Below are 22,278 nucleotides of genomic sequence, written 5' to 3' on the forward strand. Positions count from 1 at the left end.
ATAGATAGATAGATAGATAGATAGATAGATAGATAGATAGATAGATAAGCACATACACATATATATACATATACATGCATATGTATGTGTATGTATACATATATATATATATATATATATATATATATATGTTTCCCCCCCAAAGAGTCTATACTAAAAGCAGACTGTTGCTTGGATTGAATTATTGTGCCGAGTTCCTCAGAATCCTTATCTCTTCCTGTTAGGGTTGCTTCACCCGGAGGAAATCTTTTTCCCTACATGTGTCTCTCTTTCTTCTTCTAACTTTCTCTCCTGTTGCTTTCTAGGCATTACCTGAGGGGCAGACGGCATCTTGGGACACAGCCAAGGAAGATGAAAACCGCAATAAGAATCGATATGGGAACATCATCTCCTGTAGGTGCAAAGGTGGATGCTTCTCTCTGGGTTTAGGAGTACATTTTCTCTGGTGGCCTGTACCTTTGTGCCTGATGTGGTTTATCTTGCTATAGTGGCAAAAACATTGGCTCAGGAGTCAGAGGACTTAGGTTCAAATCCTGCCTCTGATATGACATGTATGACTCCAGACAAGTCACTTAGCCTTAGTTTCCTCATTTGTCAAATAATAGGTTAAATCAGATGACCTCTGAGCTCTTTCCAGATCTATATCTATGGTATTGTGATGGTAAAGAGGCTTGCTTGGAATTACGTCAACTGAATACCAGTTAAGGGAATCCTGATTGGAAATGTATCCCTACTATTTTGTTTTGTTTTTCCAAACAAGTTCATCTTTTTTTTGTCTACAGTTATTTTATTTTATTTTTAATAATATTTTTGTTTTCCCCAGTTATATGTAAAGATAATTTTAAACATTCATTTAAAAATATTTTGAGTTCTGAATCTTCTTTCTTCCTCCTTCACCTCTCCCCCTGAGATAGTAAGCAATTTGATACAGATTATACATGTTCAATCATGCAAAACATATTACTATATTATGTTGTGAAAAAAGACACAGACCCAAAGGAAAAAGAAAACACAAAAAAACCCAGAAAGTAAAAAATAGAATACTTCAATCTGCATTCATACTCCGTCAGTTCTTTCTCTGGAGGTAGAAAGTATCTCTCCTCATGAGTCCCTTGGCATTGTCTTGCATTATTGTATTTCTAAGAATAGTTAAGTCATTCACAGTTGATCATCTTACAGCATTGCTGTTACTGTGTACAATGTTCTCCTGGTTCTGCTCACTTCACTTTGCATCAGTTCACATAAGTCTTTCCAGGTTTTTATGAAATCTTCCTTCTCATCATTTCCTATAGCACAATAATATTCCATTATAATAATATACCACAACTCAGGACAAGTTCATCTTGTAAGCAGGTGTCAGATGTTCATTAAGTACAGAATCTCTACTTGTTACGAGTAAGCAAAACTGCATGTTTTGATCTTTGTTTCATTCCACCCACGTTTTGCCAAAAGAATCTTGATGATTACAATACACACACCCATTGTGACTCATTTATCAGGGGATGGTTCTCATTTGGTGTCTTTGATGTGCAGTCCTAGAACTTGTCCAGGGTCTTATGGGTCACATAGACCCTTATGTCTAGCTCAAGAGAAGGATACAGAGGAGAATGATATATTGGTCTCTTACTTTGGAGTCTTACCTTCATGTACTGACACCACAGAAATTTTCCCAGCCTCCTTTGTAGAAGACAATCACCCTAACCCTATGGGCAGTGGTGGAAATGACCTACCTGGAATCAGTGGCATTCATAGAGAACATCCTCTAGAAGTCCTCCTTTTTCCAGAAAGAGCAGGAAGATAATTGTAAAAAAAAAAAACAAAAATAAAACTCTTGAGCAAAGAGAAAAGTCACTGGCATGGACTAAAATGTCCACAGGAAATTCTCAAGCAATGTGTCATTTTTTTTTTTCTTTCTGGAGGAGGGAAGGCAGAGCAATTGGGGTTAAGTGACTTGCCCAAGGTCACACAGCTAGTAAGTGTTAAGTGTCTGAGGCCAAATTTGAACTCAGGTTCTCCTGACTCCAGGACTGGTACTCTATTTCCCTGTGCCACCTAGCTGCCCCTGTGTTTCAATTTCTTAGCAGCAAAATTAAGGGAAATAAAAGAAAGAAATTTTGAGAGATTAAGGTATGGTAGAAAGGGCATTAGAGTAGAAGGCATGAAATCTGGGTTCCAGTCCCAGATCCTCTCTAACCAATGATGATTTGGGGCAAACCATTTCTTTCTTGGCCTTAGTATGCATGTATATAAAATTAGAAATATATAAATAATATATATATATAAATTCATATAAAATTAGAAGATTAGGCAGATGATCTTTCAGGACCCTTCCAGCATTCACATCAGTAGCCAACATTTATATAGCATTTTGAAGTTTGCAAAGTGCCTTGCATATATTGCCTCATTTGATCCTCCTCATTCATTATGAGAGGCGGGTGCTATAATTATCTTCATTTCACAATCGAGAAAGCTGAGAATAAAAGAAGTTCAGTGACCTGGCCAAGGTCATACAACTAGAAAGGGATTGATGATGAGGCAGCTGAGTGGTGCAGTAGATAAAGTGGGGTCTAGAGTCAGGAAGACCTGAGGTCAAATCTGGTCTCTGAAGCTTACTAACTGTGTGACCCTAGACTAGTCACTTACCCATGTTTTCCTCATCTATAAAATGAGCTGAGGAAAGAAATGGCAAATAATTCCAGGTTTTTTTTTTACAAAGAAAACTCCAAATGGGATCACGAAGAGTCAGACACCATTGAAACAACTAAATGACAAAACAAAACTAGGTATTCAACTTCTGTGTCCACAGTACTATCCATTTCACCATACTGCCTCCCAGGGTCCTGTAGTTCTAAGATATTCAGAAAGAAATAGAAATGGCCTATTCACATAGCAAGCAAATGGTATTAAGTCTCAAGTCCCTTCCCCTCCCCCCCCCAGAGAACATTACAAAGTGTTTTGAGCATAGAGTTTCAAAATTCAAATGCTTGGATGAGAAGCAGTGGTACCTCACAGTCTTCCTGAGACAGTTTGACCCCAGTGTCTTTCCAACTTTATTTCATTCTATCCCTTTCTTGCCAGTCAAGCTGAATTGGTCACCATTCCTTCCAAACACGTCCTAAATATTTTTCCATCTCCATGTCTTTCTTTATTCCTGGAAAACATACCCTCCCATCTTCCCTTCTGTCTCTTGAAATCCTATCCTCCTTTCAAGGCTGAGCTCATATGCCACCTCTTCCTTGATATCTTCTCTGATTCTCCTGTTCAAGTCTGCTATCATCTTCTGAACTCCCATTGTATTTTGTATCTCTCTAATGCATTTATTGCATTCTGTTTTTATCATGGTTATTTATGTATATGTCTCATCTCCTTGATTAAACTGAAATCTTCACTGGGGGCAGGAGCTATGTTTCATTTGTCTCTGTTTCTTCCTCAAGGAGTCACATAGAGTCTTACTTACAGTAGGCCATGATAAATGTTCATTGAATTGTTAAATAACAGAGAAGATAAATTCAGATTTATTAGTCAGGCTTCGACATAACTGAAACCAGGGATTTATGTTCTGGTTCAATGGCCTGTGGTGTGATCAATCCAGAATTTTTGACCAACTCACTTATTGAGCATGCACTCTACCATTCATTTGACTCAGTGATGAAGTGGAACAAAGACAATCCTAAATGCCAAATTAACTTTAGCACTATCCAGTTTATTTAATGTCTAGACAATGCCTTAGTGCAAACTTGAATTATAGAATGGAGAAGCATCTTGCAAAGTAAAAGAGAACTAGAAAGTTTCATACACACACACATACTTCTTGTTCTGATAGGATATGTGGGTATTCACAATCTCATTGTCATTGATGTGCATCATGTAGGCAGCATAATTACTTGTGAGTACAATAATCCAGTATCTGTGACTTCATCAGTGTGAGTGTTCACACCAGTGTTGCATTTTGCAGCCTATCAGCTATGATCCACATGATAAGCTTACTACAGAATGGCCGGTCCATTGAGCTAGGGACCTTCCTTGCATCATCTCGTTTCACTTTGGTCTTTATATACTGAGCATCTAGCAGCTAGATTCTAGCCATTACCCATTCATGGTAGGCATTTGGTCATCGCTTGTGGACTGATTGACTGGAACCTCAGAAAAAGAAGTGGAGCATGTGACTTCTGAAATAGATGAAAACAGGAAGCCAAGACCATCATCCGCTCCTATATTAATTCATGAGGCATCAACCCAGAACCAAAAATTATGCTTTCAGTGAACACCCTATTCAGCCTCTTACCTTTTTGGTGCTGAGGAATTATTAAGAGGTAGGACAGGAACAACAAGCTAGGCTGCATGTAACGCCAGAAGCTTCGTGGGCATTGGATTTAGGCTTCTCTTTGAGTTCCTTTATTCATACCAGGGACTTCACGGACCTTCTGAGGACCATCTCAAGGCCGTGTAGCATCAGCCCTGAATATGAGAGTTTCTGGGGCAATCCTTGCAGCAGCATGATCTGTCTAGTTTGAGGAAGCAATGGTGGCCAAGGGGGTCTGCAGTTCCTTTCCATTCCCTTCATCTAAACCACTGTGGTAGGCATTGGTTCCTTGGAAGAGGACTGAGAATGTCCATATCTAGGAAAGAATCTGCTAGTTGCTGGTTTCCCTCAAGCTTTCATTGTTCTCTGATCAGAATGGCCAGCCATAAGCTCTCTTTCCATCATTGGCGAGTGAATTATCATTGGCTCCTGTAGTTATCCTGTGAGAAAACACACCATACTATTATTGAATGAAGAATCTTGTGGAATGATCAAGTGTCAAACTACAAGAGTGGCAGGGAAAGGCATCATCATGTGATGAACAAAGTGTTGGATTTAGAATCCGAAAGACCTGGATTCAAATCCCACCATTAATGCTTATAATCTGTGCGACTATGGGCGAATCACTCCACTTTGCTGAGACTCAGTTTCCTCATCTGTAAAATGAGAACAATAATATCTGCAGTACACACACACACACACACACACACACCTACCATGGTTGTGGTGAGACTTCAATGAGCCAGCACATTTAAAACACTTTGTTCCTGTCATTGTCATTATTTAGTTGCATCCAAATCTCTATGACCCCATTTGGGGTTTTCTTGGCAAAGATACTGGAGTGGTTTGCCATTTCCTTCTCCAGCCCATTTTAAGATGAGGAAACTGAGGCAAACAGGATGAAGTGACTTGCTCAGGATCACACAGCTAGTCAGTGTCTGAGGCTGGATTTGAATTCAGGAAGATGAGACTTCCTGGGCCACCTAGCTGCCCTTTTAAATCACCATATAATGTCAATTATTAGTAAGCGATCATTCCAAGCAAGGATCATGGACTTGGAGCTTTAAGAGATCATCCAATCCGCCTTTCATTTCACAGATGAGAAACTAGGGCCCATGTTGACTAAGTGACTCGCCCAAGGCTACAAAGAGAGTAAGTTGCAGAGTATGGGTTTTAATTGATGTCCTCTTACTCCGAATCTACACTCCACCGAACAAGACCTTTCTGCTTCATGGGTGAGGATACTGAGGCTTAGAGATAGGGAGACAGTGAGTTAAGGGTAAACCTGGGACCACACCCCAGATGTGCTGACTTCTGATCCAGGGCGTTTTCCACTGAATTAACCTGTCTCCTTTGGACACAGATTAAAGATCATTCTCTTTTAGCAAAACCCCCACAGGGCTCACTCATAATTAGCGGATGCTCCCCTTCCAAACCACTTATTCAGCACGACCGTTTTGTTCAGGTTGAACCATCTCATCTGTGACTGCCACACATCAGGAGGGTCGGCCTTCTCTAGCTGTCGTCTCCTGTGCAGTGAAGTTGATAGCTTGTTATGTCTGGCTGTCTCACAGAATCTTGAAAACATTCCTGCTCCCTGTCCTCTTCGTCCTACTTTGATATCTTGGCACAGTCCATTCTTCTCAGGCCATTGACCTTTCAAAGATAGAAAAATAATGGTCCGTTGTGTGAAGCCCATTGTGCTAAACAGGGTAGAACAAAAAGATCCCTAGAGAGCATGGAGTGGCAGTTAGGTGATACAGTGGACAGAGTTCTAAGCATGGAGTCAGGAAGACCTGAGTTCAAATCTGGCCTTAAATAATTCCTTGTGGTATGACCCTACACAAGTCACTTAACCTGTCTGTTTTCTCAACTCTAAAATGGGGTTAATAATAGCATCTGCCTCCCAGGATTGTTGTGAGGAACAAATGATAATGTTTGCAAAGCTCTTAGCAAAGTGCCCAGCTCCTAATAAGCGCTTATTAAGTATTCATTCCATTCCATTCCAATTAAGAGAACTTGATTTTAATATCAACTCTGCCTTTTACAGCTTTGTAACTTCAATTCAGCAAATGTTTATTAAACACCTACTGTGTGCTAGGTAGGTGCTATTACTATACCAAGGTCCTGGGGATATATAGACAAAAATTAAATAGCTTATGCTCTACCAAGCAATACAACAGGTACACAGAAAATTAAAAATAAGACAGTCTTCAGAGGCTCTTAATAAAAACCACTTCCTCTCTCTTCTGGTCTTAATTTCCTCGTCTATAAAATGAGAGAGTTAAGTAGATGATCTCCACTGATCCTTTCAGGTCTATTTCATTTCAACCACATGACATCCTTGTGTGATTATCCCCATTTTATGTGAGAAGACTGACCACAATCAAGTAAATTTGCCTATAGTCACTTAAGGCCAGAACATCCAACTGACTCTTGCTTCTGGAATTTAGGACAATCTTATTGCAACTTTATTTTGCAAAATTTGGGTTTCAGATGTGATGTTTAGTTATAAAGTGCCATCAATCTTTCAGGAGAAAAATTGGATTCGTTTCCCTAGTTGGGCAGTCCTAAGTCAATTAGTGCATCATTTCACAGTATTCGACTTTCAACTACAGTTGATGGGGCTTTATGGCAAGCTATATATAATATGAGCTGATCTATAACTTCAGCCTTCGTCAGGATGATTTTCAACCAAGCATATTGTGCTAAGTCTGCAGTGTGAACCTTAATCCAGTATATATCTTCTTGTGCGTCTGATTTTTGAGGCAGGAATCAAAATTCAAGGAATGTTGAATTAGCAGCTCCATAATTATAAAAAGGAGCCTATGAAACTGGCCCCCTGATGTGTTGAAAAATAGCAGAAATCTAACGGGTATGCAGCCTGAGCTCCAGGGAGACAGTCAAAAAGGAGGCACATGCAGGACACAACCACATGGGTAAAGATGTTCATATGAAGGTCAGCAAATGTCGAATTAAAGATCCATAGAACCCGAAAAGCGGAAGGGACCATAAAGGGAATTTCTTACAATCCATATTTGAAACACAGGGTAGATTGGGCGTTGAAGGGGTTGATATTCTCAAGGTCGGTGAACAGGTTAATCTAGCAAATATTGATTAAAAAGGAGAAAATGGCAAGTTGGATTGCCACCTCTATTCCCTTTATTTTTCCTTCCTATGTGTCTTAGGGAAGAGGAAGAACAGAATTAGTTTGGGAGGCCCCAGGAATAAGCTGGAGAAGTGAGACAGGAATAGGGAGATTAAATGAAAAAGAAGGAAGCTGAGGCTTGCAAACTCAGACATGCTGGTTGCCAATGGCACCATACACAAAAGGGCTAAGCGTATGGGACATGGAGGCTGGCGGGAGGGAGGCTGTGTCACTTTCTGGTCTTTTCTGATTCCTCCCATGACTGGCCTCCTTTGAGCACTTTGGGAAGGGGCTAAGCAAAGTTTGAGGTCTGTACTTTGAGTACTTTGAAAGAGACAGAGCTAAATCACTTGCATCTAAGCGGCATTGCACCATTATTAAGCTCATGCAGGTGTGGCATGTAGTGGAGAGAATGTACGGTTTCACAAGTAGTTACAGATTGCTGCGAATGTGGACCCTTTTCAGTTTTATTTGTCTTTGGAAGTTGACTCAAACACAAGTCTGAGTTTCTGAACCTTTGTGGGGTTAGGAAAGGGCATGGCTGTAGTGCCAGGATACCTGGGAGATTTTCCTAATAGGAGGATGCCATTCTGTTTCCCCCAGAACTCCAGTCTATGCAACCAAAGGAAACCGTTGTGGGTCCATTTTCCCTCCCACTGGGCATCACATGCATTGTAGATATGCTCACCTCCCATTGGCTAGGGGTGAGTCATCTAGCATTAGGTGAGTTGGAGCCTAACCCAAGGCTGTGTCTCTGATGTGACATATCCCATTGAACATCTGAAGGGGATTCTTGACATGGTGTCTACCTTTCCTCATTTAAAATTCCTGGTCATTAATTTTTTGTTGTTATCTATAGACCTGCTGGTCTTCCTTCTTCCTCCCCAATAATTTCAATACCTCATTCACCATCTTCTCCACCCTAAATTTTGCCATGGCTCTGGTCTCCTTAATTTTCATGATCTTTGTCCCTTGTCTATCTCAACCATAGTTGGGAGTGATCATGCCTTAGACATCTACTGTTTCTACTCCCAACCCTGCCTTTGTCAGTGCTCAGCTGCATTTGTCCCAGGTTTCAGAGTTCCTAACTATGGCTGTGTTTTAAAATAGGGTTTTCCCATGCTGTGTATTGCCTTTCACCATTCTCACTTCAGACAGGCCCTCTAATTTAGCCTCCCAGAAAGCAAAGTGTATGGCCTCACCCTTACCATTGCACACACCCTCTCCTCTCCCCTTCTTCACCTTTATAAGCAAAGCCTTTAGAGTTCAGGAAAAACAAAAAATCTCTGATTTGGATAGAAATTAGGGGTTAGCCCAGCAGGATTTGGCAGTGCCATTTATATTCTGCATCAAGAGGGGGAAGTAGAGAGAGTAACCACTATTTTGTCAAAGAATGAATGCAAGAGACAAAGAAAAGCTATAGAAAAAGTATTGGAATGGAAATTAAACAGGATAAAGGGGGAGGGGGCACTGAACAGAGCAATGGAAAGTGTTCACAACCTTGTATTTTTCTGCCCCAAAGCTGAAGCCTGTCTAGGTGTGATAAATACAAATACATTAGGAGTCAGAAAGAACCAATGTGATTAAAATCCTCAGGCAACAGAGAAAGCGAGTGAGAATAAGAAGCCAGGGACATAACATCAGGTCCAAGTGAGGACAGAAAAGATTAAGGAAGGAAGAAAAGAATAAGTGGAAAGAAAAAAGAAGGGGAAAAAAGCAACTTTTTTTCTTTAAAAAATGAAAAGATAGAAAAACTCCAACTAAATAATTTCTTTTAGATCTATATTTAGCACTTAGAAAAGGAAATGACAGGCCTTCTAGAAGAAGGAAAGGAAAACAACTGACAAAAAAAGAAAATGAAAAGAATCACCAATGAATTTTTTGCCTTGGTGTTTATAACACAGCCTGGGGCAGATGCTCTCAACAGACAGGAAATTCAAGAGAAAGAAAAGTGTAGAAATCATGAAGGGAGTCATGTAGGTGATAAAGTAATTTGTGTATCTAAAAACCTAAGGACAGAGGGAATTTATCATTTTTCCTTTTGCACCAGGACCCCCACTCTCCAGCCTCTGAGAGGAGGGAGTTTTGCCCTTTGCCTCCTTCCTGTGCTCCCTTCCAGAACCCAGAGCCCCTTTGTATTGAGGGTAGAGTAGTAATTCCTGTCAGTATGACCAGACAAATAGAATCTGCAGGAGATAGAAGGAACCACACACCCCATGAAGACATAGGAGCTGCCAGCTTAAGTAGCAAATATACAGATGTGAGAAGCATACAGCTCAATGGTCTGTGTTATAAGAGCTTTAATCACTGCCTCAAGGAAAGAATTGAAAGTAGTTTATGTAAGAGATTTTCTGGCCCTGGTGACTGGCCAAATGGTTCTGAGAGATCCAGAAGACAGTGCAGCAGACAGATGCATTTCATAGGTGACATTGGGCCAAAGTCAAAGATTCAGGCTAGCCTCTATCTTCATGATGGCATCCAGCTCATGTTCCATCATCGCCTTTTCTTTTGTGACTTAATGTAACTCTTGCAGGTCTCTTTTCATGGTATTCAGTGCCCAGAAGTAAATCTCGTTTGCATATTATCTGGGAGAGAGATTTCTAGGGAGAGGACCACTGGTTTTTGTTGAGCTATTACAAGAGCTCTCTGGAAACACAATCTGGATTGGTTAGATAAGTGTTCCTGAAACCCAAATATACTGCACACTAGTAAAATATTTAAATTCTCTACTGTGGATGACTCCATTTCCCATAGACTCAACATAGCTCTCAGCAATGTGGTCAGAGTTGGGGGTGCAGGGAAGGGAACTAGGATGAGAAAAGCAGAACTTGGAGAGAAGAGACAGAAGAAAGAGGGAGAGGATTTTTATACTTATGTGATTTAAGAAGTAAGAATTTCATAGTTGTGTGGGCCAATAAAAATCAGATGTGACAAGATCTGGCCCTAGGCTCTGCTGTATAACATGTGCCCTACACTGTCTCTGGAGAGTGTCTTCTCACAAACATAGGGGCCTTGGAAGCTCCAGGACAGCTTTTAGTGATGATTTAGAGAATCTGCTATCATGAGACTCTTAACTCCCACAGCACAGGAGTGGATGAGACTTCATGGGCCCTAAGAGAAGATGAATTGTCCCTGTTCTGTCTGGGGTAAACTTGAGGAGTAGCTTCTTAGGCAAGGAAGTGGGAGCCCAGTTTTTGTGAGCTGGAAAATCAGGCAAAGCATTTGCAAGGTTTATAAAAATGCTGCTCTAGTCAGTGCTTCTTGGTGAAAAAATAAGCTAAAAAAATTATTTCTTCCTCTCTGTCTCTCTCTCTGTCTGTCTCTCTGTCTCTCCTCTGTCTCTCTGTCTCTCTGTCTCTCTCTGTCAGTTTCTCTGTCTCTATCTCTGTCTCTCTGTCTCTGTCTCTGTCTCTCTCTCTCTTTCCCTCCCTCCCTTCCCTTCTCCTCCCCTCCCTCCTCCCTATGCTTCTCCCTCTCCCTTTCTCTCCCTTCCTCTCTCTCTCTGTCCAACTTCTCCCCACCCCATGGAAATCTGTATTTAAAACATTTCCACCATTGATTTGTTTATTCAACAAGCATTGATTAAGCACTTGCTGTGTACTAGACACTATGCAATATGTTGGAGATACAAAAACAACAAAACAGTCCCTGCCCTCAAGGAGCTAATACTCTATTTAGTTCTACAATATGTAAACTGATAGGTGCAATGTACACGCAAAAATACTGAGAGAGGGTACTAATGATTGGAAGGGGAAGGAGAGGCCTCTGGGGGAAGAGGAAGCTGAGGCGTGAAGGAAGCTAGGGATTATATAATGTATCAATGAAGCGGAAGTGAATCCTAGGAATTAGGTCAGCGTGTGCAAAGGCATGGAAACAGGCAATACAATGGGATGTACAGGGAATGAAAAGTAGCCCAGTTTAACCAGTATACAGAGTACCTGGGGTCAAGTCATGTGCAATCTACATGGATAGGCATGCTGGAATCAGACAATGGAGGGTTTTAAGACTAAAAATAAGAGTTTGTTTTTTTAATAAATATTTTTAATAATAATAATAATAATAATAAGCTTCTGGACATTCTTGACCAGAAAAGTGACATGGTCAGACCTGTGCTTTAAGGAAATGATTTTAAAAGCTTTGTAGAAGATGGGTTAGAAGGAGGAGAGTCTGGAGACAAGACGGCTTTTGACAATATTCTATTCCAGCAGTCCAGGTGAGAGGTGATGAAGGCCTGCATTGGGGTAGTGGCCATCAGAGTGAAGAGGAGATAACAGATGTAAGAGTTTTGGTGGAGGCAGAATAGACAAGATTTGTTGATTGATTAGATGTGAGGGGTGAGGCAGCAAGAAAAACAAAGTTTAATACCTGCCTAGGTTGTGATCCTGGCTGACTGAGAGGATGCTGCTGCCTTCTATAGAAATTAGGAAGTTTGGGTAGGTTTGAAGAGATAGAGAATGACTTGCATTTTAGACCTGCTAAGTTTGAGGTGCCTGTGGTACTTCTTATTGGAAAAATCCATGGAACAACTAATGATAAAGAACCAGAGCTCAAAGAGAAAGAATAGAGACATATGTAGCTCTCAGAATCATCTGTGAGGAAATGACATTTGAACCTATGGAAGAGGATGAAGTTCCCAAGCCAGGAGGTATAGAGAAAGAGGAGGAGAAGGGCCTGCACAGGATTTGAACAGCACCTACAAGATTCAGGAAGTAGCCAAAGCTGGTCTCTAAAGCCATTGCTCCTGGAGGAATGCCCACTATCTATGTCAAATCCAATCTAGGACTCTGGGCTCATATTGCATTTTAAGTTATTCTATGGACTAAGGATAGATGTTGGATTATTCTCCAGGAGGCTTTATCTCCAAAGGTAGATTTCCTGATGGGAGACAATTGGGTCATGGCATCCAGGATCTTCAAGAAAAAGAAAATGAGACAAGGTCTTGAGGCTCTAGTGAACCCTGGCCATCCCCTTGGGGAGAAGCCATTCTAAAAGAAACCACAGTCAGTAGCAATGACTGATGATCCCTTCCCGTGAGATATAAAGATATAGGACATGACAATAGTGATTCTCAAATGTGTCTACAAACCAAAAGCGTTTTATGCTCTAGAGACACTTGTAATACATTCTCTGGATTATCCCTTAGAACATAAAGAAGAGGAGAAGGAGGAGGAGGAGGAAGATTGATAGTGATGACAGTGGTGGTGATGATTGTAATCACATTGATGGTATTGTATGGACCCTTACCTTTCATTAGGTATCAAAGCAATCTTCACAGAATTACCTGCTTTCTTTCAATTCACTCTTGCATGATGAGAGCATTAACATTTCTAATACTTCCAGGAAATGATTTTTCAGCTACACAATTCATTGTAATGAACCGAATCTCTTTTCTCTGAGAAATACTGTCTTTTATCTTCCTTATTGCCCAATGGACAGAAAGAAGGAACTGATCAAATATCTTGTCCAAATACTATTCCCTCCCAAGTTACTTTCTCATACGTTTCCCTCTTTAGGGATGTTTGGAATGGCTGATTTATTATGCAAACTTTTATTTGCAGCAAATTTGGTTGTTGAGTAGGAAATGAAAGTGTTCCATGGAAAGGGGAAATCATAGTGATATATGATTTACAAAACACTTTCCTCACATGAACATGGAAGTACAAATGTTCTTATTGCACAAGCTCTGGACCTCTGAAACCACCTATTCCAACTCCTGTTGGAATAGCTACCCCTTCTACGCTATGTCAAACAGATGCTCATCTAACTTCTGTTTGAAAATTTCCCAGTGACCAGAAAATTCACTACTTCCTGAGGAAAGCCATTTCACTTTTGGACAATAAATGTTATGAGATGATTCCTTTGCCCATTTCTTGATAGAGAGGTGATGAACGCAGGATGCAGAATGAGACATAGATTTTCAGAGATGAACAATGTGAGAATTTGTTTTGCCTGACTCTACATATTAGTCACAAGGCTTTTTTGTTCTCTTTTATTTTCAATATGGGTGGGAGAGAAAATAAACTTTTGGGTAAGTAAAGAAAATAAAATTAATTTTGAAAAAAAGACATTCATTATATAACCCTAAACCTGGTGCTTTACTATTCAACTCGATTCAACTATAACAACCTTTTGTTAAATCCATTCCCTCCTTAAGGCCCTGGGAATACAAAGATAACTATGGATTCATTCTGACTTCAAAGAGCTTACATTCTGCTGGGGTAAGGGGTGCAGCAAACACTTTGTACACAGACAACTACGATAGAACTCTATCAATGGGGAAAAAAGAGAAATACAGACAGAAAATAATCTTGAGAAATATGAGAAGGAAAAGAGAATAAATTTTAGCTGAGGGAATCAGTCATAGAAGGCTCCATGAAGGAGGCAACCCAAGCTGATCTTGGAATAAGATGGAATAGAGATACCTTCTATTTGCTTTCCCAGAATTCAGCCTATATTTCCTCTTCACACAGCTGTCAAGCTGATATTCCTAAAGTCCAGGTTAGATCATTCCTTGGCTTGAAAAGTTCCAATGAGTCTTTATTTCCTCTAGTATAAAATACAGTCTTTTATCTTTCCCTCTTGATTACACCCTATTCCTCCTTAGAGATTCCATATTCCAGTCAAACTGACATACTTACTGTTCCCCAAACATAACATTATGACTCTCACCCCCACACCTTTCTGTACTGTTCTATATGCCTGGAAGATCCTTTTCCTCCTCTCCTCCATCTCCTAGAACCCCAAAATCCCTTTAAGGCTCAGCTCGATTAATATCTCCTACAAGAGATATTTCTCAGTTCCCCCAGTAATTAGTAAAATGTCTTTGGATTTCTTTCATAAATGTTTTTTAATGGGCAGCTAGGTGGCACAGTACATAGAGTGCCAGGCCTGGAGTCAGGAAGACTCATCCTCCTGAATTAAAATCTGGCCTCAGACACTTCCTAGCAATGCCACCCTGGGCAAGTCACTTAACCGTGTTTGCCTCATTTTCCTCATCTGTAAAATGTTCTGGAGAAAGAAATGGCAAACCACTGCAATATGTTTGCCAAGAAAACCCCAAATAGAGGTTACAGAGAGTCAGATATGACTAAAATGACTTAACATCAACAACAAAGATTTTACAATTACTTATCTATGTTTATTTTATATTTCCTCAGAATAATGTAAGCTCCTTAAGGGAAGTGATTGTGTTTTGTTTTAATTTGTATCTTCAGCACCTAGTTGCAGTGCCCATCACATAAAAGATGCTTAACGTTTTTTAAAATTTGGATTGACATGAACTATTGAAGAAAAAAGGATTTCTGGTCAGGCAGTGATATAAAGGGATATATTCTAAGCATGGCATATACACTCTATGAATACATGAAGTTGGGAGATAATATGTTGAGCTTGAGGATGAGCTAGTAGTCTATAGTGTCTGAAATATAAAGGGGAATGATCAAAAGGTAAAACAAGAATCCAGTTGTAGAAGACCTGAAATGCCAGATGGAGGAGTTTCTATTTTATTCTTTGGACAATAGGGAGTCAGTGAAAGTTTTTGAGCAAATATGTGGCATGGTTAGGCCTATACATGAAGATTATTTTAACAACTTGGTGAAAGTCGAGCTGCACAGGAGAGAGACCAGAGGCAGGAAGACCAGTAAGAAGTGATTGCTTTAACCAAGGTGAAAAGTGATAAAAATCTCAACCAAGGTTGGTAATGATATGAATGGAGAGAAGGAGACAGGTCTGAGAAGTGTTGTACAGACAATGTTGACAGGATCCAATATGTAGCTTTCTACCCAATTTACAAATGAGACATTCACCATTTTGTACATCAGGAAACTGAGACTTAGAAGAGTCACACAGCTAATCAGTGTCTGAGCTGGGACTAATGGTACTTAACTCCAAGTCCATTGGTCTTTTCACTAGCACGGTCTGAGCATTTGTTCCATCCTCCCCAGAAAACTGGCCACTCTATTCTTGTCTGTCTCCTTACCTCTGGCATGTGTTTAATGACAATGAAAGTTCCCATGTCTCCATCCCTTAGTTTTCAAAGTGTTTTCCTCAGTGTAATTCATGGACTTGGGTATCTCCCATTCTGATCCCTCCTCCCTCCTGTTCTAGCTGGGCTCTGCCAGCAATATCCTCCTACATCCCATGTGTCTGTATCTAATCCTTATTCCTCGGATCATGTAAATCTTGCTAGTGGCTGCCTGGAACAGACAGAGCTCCCCTTTTCTCATACTTTTTCCCCCTCTTCTGGCAACTTCAACTCTTATGGGCTAAGTTGTAAAAGAGCTTAGTGATCTGAATTTCTCTTGGCCAGGAATGACAGCCATAGACTGAGAATGACCTTGGAAAGTGAACCTTAGTGAGTCCAACTCCCCTTATTTTCTCTTGCAAGGAGTCACATTTATAAATAATTTCATTTACACAGAAGATACATCAAATGGCTACTGGAAGTGTTGCCAGTGGAAAGCAATGGAATCAAGAATCAGAAGCCCTGGGCTTAATTTCTGGCTTTGACACTTTCTAGCTGTAAAACCCTGTGAACATTGCTTAATCTCCTCAAGTCTCAGTTCCCTCATTTGTAAAATCAGTCTACACTTGTACTACTTCTTCAGCAGGACTGTTGTGAGGAAAGAGCTTTGCAGACCTTAAAAGCACAGTAAAAACATGATCTACCATGGTTAAGAAAGAATAGATTTGTCATAGGAAGGGGCCGTTCGCCACTTTTACTCAAGCATGCCATCTATATGCCGCAATGATCATCTTCCCAAACACATTCCCCTCTTGCTATTCCGGGCATGGCTTGTAACTATTCCCCTCCCAAGAGATGTGGTTTGTTAACAGCCCTTCAGACCGTCCCTTCCCATTCATCTCCATATTGGCTTTTGTAGGATAATAAACTGGAAAGAACCTTTGAGTTCACCCAATCCAACTAAGTTATTTTATAGAAGGGAAATTGAGGTCGGTCTTCAAGTTGAAATGTCTTGCCCAAGGTCACAGAGTCCATGGAAAGCAATGGCAGAATTCCAACCCTTGATATGCTGGCAATAAACCAGACCTTTCCTGGGCTTTACCATCATGGTTCTACTAAGAGGAGTTCTTTTTCATCCATTCACTCAGCAGGCATTTATTAAGTGCCTACTGCGTGTGACACACTATGACGTGCAATTCTCTCAATGCAATGTTCAAGTTTATGCATTCTGTTTTCCTATTGCCTAAATGTTAGAGAGCTTTTTGCTTCCACATGATCCTCTCTAACTTCCCTTCTTGTCTTGAATATCAAATGAGGGACACCAAATTAGTTTCTTTTCAAGCTTGCAGAATGTAGATAGCGTGTAATGAGCATTCTGGAGCTCTTTGTAAATTGCCTGGTATAAACTCCTCCATGTTGTCGACTTCCCTATCTTTCTCCATGTGTATGTGTGTAAACATAATTTTTCATCCACCTAATTATATAAAGTTAGAAAAATAAGGGACAGAAACAATATGAGCATCTCCCATAAGTAATAAATAAACTATGAAGATAATGCTACCCTTCTCTTTATAAAATCCTAGAGTGGGGATTTCAAATTGGATTCTGTCCTTTAATGAAAGCTCACAATCTCTCTTTGGGTCTGCTATTGGAGGAATTTGTACTTGATGTGTTACAAGGTCAGCAGGGGAACTCTGAGGTTCTTATTCTCACCCAATAGCTGATGATCTGGGTGTCGCAGCTTCTCATCACCAGTCTGTTTCCTTACATCTAACCTGCGTCAGAAGTGCATGAACCTGGGTTTGGGTCCTTTGCTGAACCTCATAACATACTTGGCCTGTATACCCATCCCAAGTATTCAAATTACTCTGACTGGTACCATCCCCAGACAATACAGAATTGAAGCAGCCCTGGGAATCTTGGTTTGCCACATCTAACTATGTTCCTTAGAGCAGTGGTTCTAAAAGGGTGTGCCATGAATTGGACACAACTTGCACTTGACAATTGTGTGCACACATTCACATTTTCTTATTCTCCCTCCCAGAAAAGACTACCACTGTGCTTTGAGTAAAATGAATTTGGAACATTTTTTTTAACCAAGAACCATCTCGTTGGGGCAAAGCCTTCTGTAGCATGCTGTGCTCTCATTCACTCTCAGTTGCCCCCAGTGAAAAATTCTTGCTAGGAAAGATGGGGAAACAAATACAATCCACTTTGGATGAAATACCAAGGTGGCAATCTGGATTTAATCTAGTCTTCAAATCGATCAGATATTCAAGCCAGGAACAGATTTCCAATGTTGTCATAGTATAAACACAGGAATATGGAAAGAATGTTTGATTTATTCATAATAGAGAACTCCATGGACCGACCCACACAAGCAATTATGACCTATCTTTAATTTAGCAGATAAGCCCTAAGGAATTCCTTGAAGCACAGAGAGGTTTAGGGATTTGTCCCTGGTCACATGGCTAGGAAATATCAAGGTTAAGATCTAAATCCAAGGCTTCCTGATATAAATTTTTTATATATACATATATGTGTGTTTATATATGCACATATCTGTATATATGTATGTATATGAATATGTACATATATTACATATATGTATATATAGTTTTTTTTAACACATCTGTGATTTCACTAGTATAAGGAGCTCTTGTGGTGATGACCTCCCTCTACAGAACCTTTCCTGCAGCTTTTTATAGTCTTAGACTATTAGACTGGGGCCGACTAGAATTTTGCAGAGCAAATAAATTGTACCAGACCATAGTCGGTATGTGTCAGTGGCAGAGGCAGAAATCAAACACAGATCTTCCTGATTCTAAAACCAGCTTTCCAGGCACTGAATTATATTATTAATCATTATCATATTACAAAAAGTAATTAATGCGGGATTTTCCCATAGAAGAGTCTTGTAGATTCCCAGGACTACTGGGACCACACTTTGAGAAACACTGCCTTAAAATAAAGCTAATGTTGCAGTGGGGAGTAACTTCATGTAGAATGAATTTGGGAGCTAAGCAGCCCTCCCCAACCTCTCCTTTGGGTTTTTGCTTGTAACTACAGTCCAATTATAATGAACTCTAAGGGACTATCCAACTTCTTTTTTCTGGATGGGATATTTTCCCCAGTTAAGTATTATTTGAGAGAAATTAGCTTGCAATTATTTTTATCCCAATATTTTGGTTGAAATGTTCACTTTTGACATGAAATCTTTGGTCACTGGTAGACTTATTTTTACTATGACTGTACCTGGTTTTTGGTATTGATAACAACAATAATTCATGACAAATTTTAAGTTCTACAAGATTTATTCAGGAAAAATAAAAGAATTAGATAAAATATAGAAAATAATTCCATTTTAAAAAATGAACATGAAAGAGGCAGCATAGAATAGTGCTAGACTTAAAATCAGGAAGACTTGGATTCAAATCCTGTTTGACACCATACATGTGATCATGGGAAAGTCACTTAACTTCTCTGAGCCTCAGTTTTCTCATCTGTAAAATAGGCAAAGGGAGGGCTGATTGAATGGCATTTAAGGTTCCTTCCAGTTCTAAATCTCTGATCCTATGAAATTGAAGCCTATGTATAGCCTAACATATGAAAGCAGTTCAGTCAAATTTCAGTCCTTTCATAGGGCCTTCTCTAAAGGCACTGGGAAGTCATGGCTAGTGATTTTAAACAGCTGGGTCCAAACCCACAAGAGACTAGCTAGCCACAGGCTAGCAAAGATTCCCCCTATTGCTAGTCCCTTAGATGCAATGTGTGATTTTCCTCCCTCTCTCACTCTAACTCCAAAAGGTCCATTTTTTAAAAAAGTCCCCTTACCTTTCTCCCTCTTTTTTCAGATGACCACTCAAGAGTCAGACTGCTGATGCTGGATGGAGACCCACACTCAGACTACATTAATGCCAACTACATTGATGTAAGTGTCCTACATCATGGAGATGATATAGTGAGAAAGATATTTAGTAGCCTGAGATCCATTAAACTTCTGGCCATAATGAGACCATTGCTCAGAAACAGCACACTTTTCTCCCTGCCCAAAGCATGCAATTCATTCCTCCCCTTCACCTCACCCCCAAACTCTGCCATCATCTGTAGACTGGGGGAGATTGAGTTTCAGATTTTAGGTTCTCGTTCTCATACTCTGGACCCATATCCACACACTTACATTTCTGTTAGAAATCTCCAAAGTCTAAAAATAACCCAAGGTATCCTCATTCTTTAAGTGCAGCAAGGACAGAAGAGAAAGAGTCCTTTCTTTTTTTTTATTATTTTTTTTTTTTTAGCAATCGGGGTTAAGTAACTTGCTCAAGGTTACACGGCCAGATGTTTCTGGGTGGGTGCTAAGTGTCCGAGCCAGGATGCGATCTCCAGGTCTTCTCAACACTGGAGCCGGTGCTCTTACTTGCTGTGCTACCTGGCCGCCCCTGAAAGAGTCCTTTCTTGAAGTCTTAGTTTCTTCGTCTGAAAAATGGGGATAATAACCCCTACTGAGGTTGTTGTCAATCTTATTTTGTCACAATTTGTCACAATTGTCACAATAGGTGTGACAATAAGATGAGTCAACTGGAATTGAGCAGGACTCCCCAAGTGATGGGACAAATTAGATGTGCTTTTGCTTAGGTAGAGGAAAGAAGCCTCCATAAGGATTTCTGGTTTGGTCAGCTGAGGTTAGAACATCCAGTCAGTCAATTAGGATTTAAGAAGAGCCCTGGGTCCCTGGTTCTGTCCTCCTGGAGTTCTTAGTCTAGTAAGGAGATAAGACATAAACCAAGATGAATTACAGTTTACATGCACCATAATACATGATATGTTCATTGGAGAGGTGCAAAGTGGTGTGTAATATCTGAATGGGAATGCTTTTATAACCAAGAGAGAAGATGGGCTTTAAAAGATAGGTTAGGAGATCAATAGTAAAAGAGGAAACCAGAAAACATTCTAGGTATAAAGAATAATATGAACAAAGATAGCTTGGGAAAGGAGGAGGTGGAGAGATTAATCTATTCAGGATGGATTTGAGATTGGGGAGGGGAACAATGAAATAGGAGTAGAAAAGCAGAGTAGAGGTGAAGTGCCCACCAGAAATTATACACCAAAGCCCCCTCAAACCTGCTAGAAGGGACCCATACTAGGTTTCTTGGAAACTACCTAATAGGCTCCAATAGTAAGGAAATGTTTCACCTGTGTTGCTAGAAACATACCAGATTCCCACAGATTCAGGTCTGTTTCGCTTCAGTAGAAATAATACTAAGGCTTTGTTTCAATAGGAATAATACTGAGAATGCTTTGCTTCAATGGGAATAATACTGAGAATGCTTTGCTTCAATAAGAATAATACTGAGAATGTTTTGCTTCAATAGACAACAATGCTAACCCCTTAGAAACATATTCTGTTGCTAGCAATCACATTGTCTATAAAATTATGTCTAACAGAAAGCTCACTGCTGTCTTTTGGTCTGAGAGGCAGTCACTGGCCAGTTAATAAACACTCCTATCAAATTATAATTGGCCTAGCTGTCCTGTTATATCTTGGGTGTCCATTACAGAGGTAGGTTGTGGAAGGCTTCGAATATCCAGAAAAGGATTTGATATATTATCCTAGAGGTAAGAAGGAACCCTTGAATACTTTTTTTAAGCAAAGGAATGACATTATCAGATATATACTTAAAAAACAATTAGTCTCAGCGGCAGTTAGCTGACACAATGGATAGAACACAGTCCCTGGAATGAGGAGGACTTGAGTTCAAATGCATCCTCAGACACTTAACACTTACTAGCTGTATGACTCTGGGAAAGCCCCTTAACCCTGACAGCCTCACACACAAAAAGTCTCCCAATAGTATGAAAAATGGATTGTATGGAGAACACTTTCTCATGGGGCTTTCAGGTTACAAAGCACTTTCAAATACATTCCCATTTTGTTGTCTCTGAAGCTTTGGGTAGGAATTATTATTCCCAGTTTTCAAATGAAAAGACCAAGGCTTAGAGAACCGAAATGATTGGTCCAAGTTCACATATCCAATAAGTGGTAGGCTGCTAACTCAAATACAGGTCTGTGGAGCCCAGGACTCTTTCCGTCATCCCATTTCTGTGTAGAGAGGCAGCGTCTCCCCAAACAGCCGGCCGACTATCCATGATATAATCAGCGCATCCAAGAATGGGTCATTAATTCACTACAAAAGGAAAGAAATAATAAAGCTTCATTAAAATGAATCTATTTGGATAATTGGAATGGACATTACAAGGCATGCCTGTGTCTCAAGAGTCTGTGGTTGCCGACTGAAGCGTCTGTTCATTGGCTTTATTTCTATGCCTCTGAAAGCACTGGCTACTTGAATCTGTTATAAATGACTAGCTTAAAAATAAATATTGTATCTGGGTCCCAAATAAGTAACAGATGCATGAGTGTAGAGTGAGATAAATGTATTTTGGATACAAACCTATTTCACATTCCCCATAGTCATATGGGGGAAGGCCTATTACTGGTTTTCAGAGTATTTGTGTGCTGTGTAGGTGGGATTTAAATGAATTAAAAGTTCTTTTCTGGCTAGAAGTTTTCTTATACCAAGTTAATAATCCATCTTCCTTTATTGGAAAAATATATATGTGTTTTTGTTGTCAAAGGAGGTAGGAGGTGTAGGAAGAAAGGAAAGCTAAAACACTCTTGCGGGACCGCAAATTGGGCCAACCATTCTGGAAAGCAATTTGGGTGACTAAAATTGTCCCAACCTATTGATGTGGAGGTCCCACTGCTAGGTTTATATCCCAAGCTGGTCAAAGAGAGTGTAATGCCCTGCATGTACTAAAATCTTCATAGCACCATTTTTTTTTTGGTAACAAGACCTAGAAACA

The 22,278-nt window shown here is 40.0% G+C and overlaps 1 protein-coding gene across 3 annotated transcripts in view; it reads left to right on the plus strand.

The window, feature by feature from the left end:
• Positions 1-22,278, plus strand: part of PTPRT (protein tyrosine phosphatase receptor type T) — a 1,346,273-nt gene that overhangs the window by 1,264,861 nt on the left and 59,134 nt on the right. For all 3 annotated transcript variants that reach the window (XM_069077714.1, XM_069077712.1, XM_069077713.1), the window contains 2 exons: positions 306-393; positions 19,269-19,345. In XM_069077714.1, coding sequence (XP_068933815.1) covers positions 306-393; positions 19,269-19,345 — 165 coding nt within the window. The remainder of the gene's footprint in view (positions 1-305; positions 394-19,268; positions 19,346-22,278) is intronic.

This window comes from Petaurus breviceps, unplaced genomic scaffold (genome assembly GCF_028583685.1).
Source record: "Petaurus breviceps papuanus isolate PSGF00001 unplaced genomic scaffold, PetGlider_PUasm1.0 90994, whole genome shotgun sequence".
NCBI lineage: Eukaryota > Metazoa > Chordata > Mammalia > Diprotodontia > Petauridae > Petaurus > Petaurus breviceps.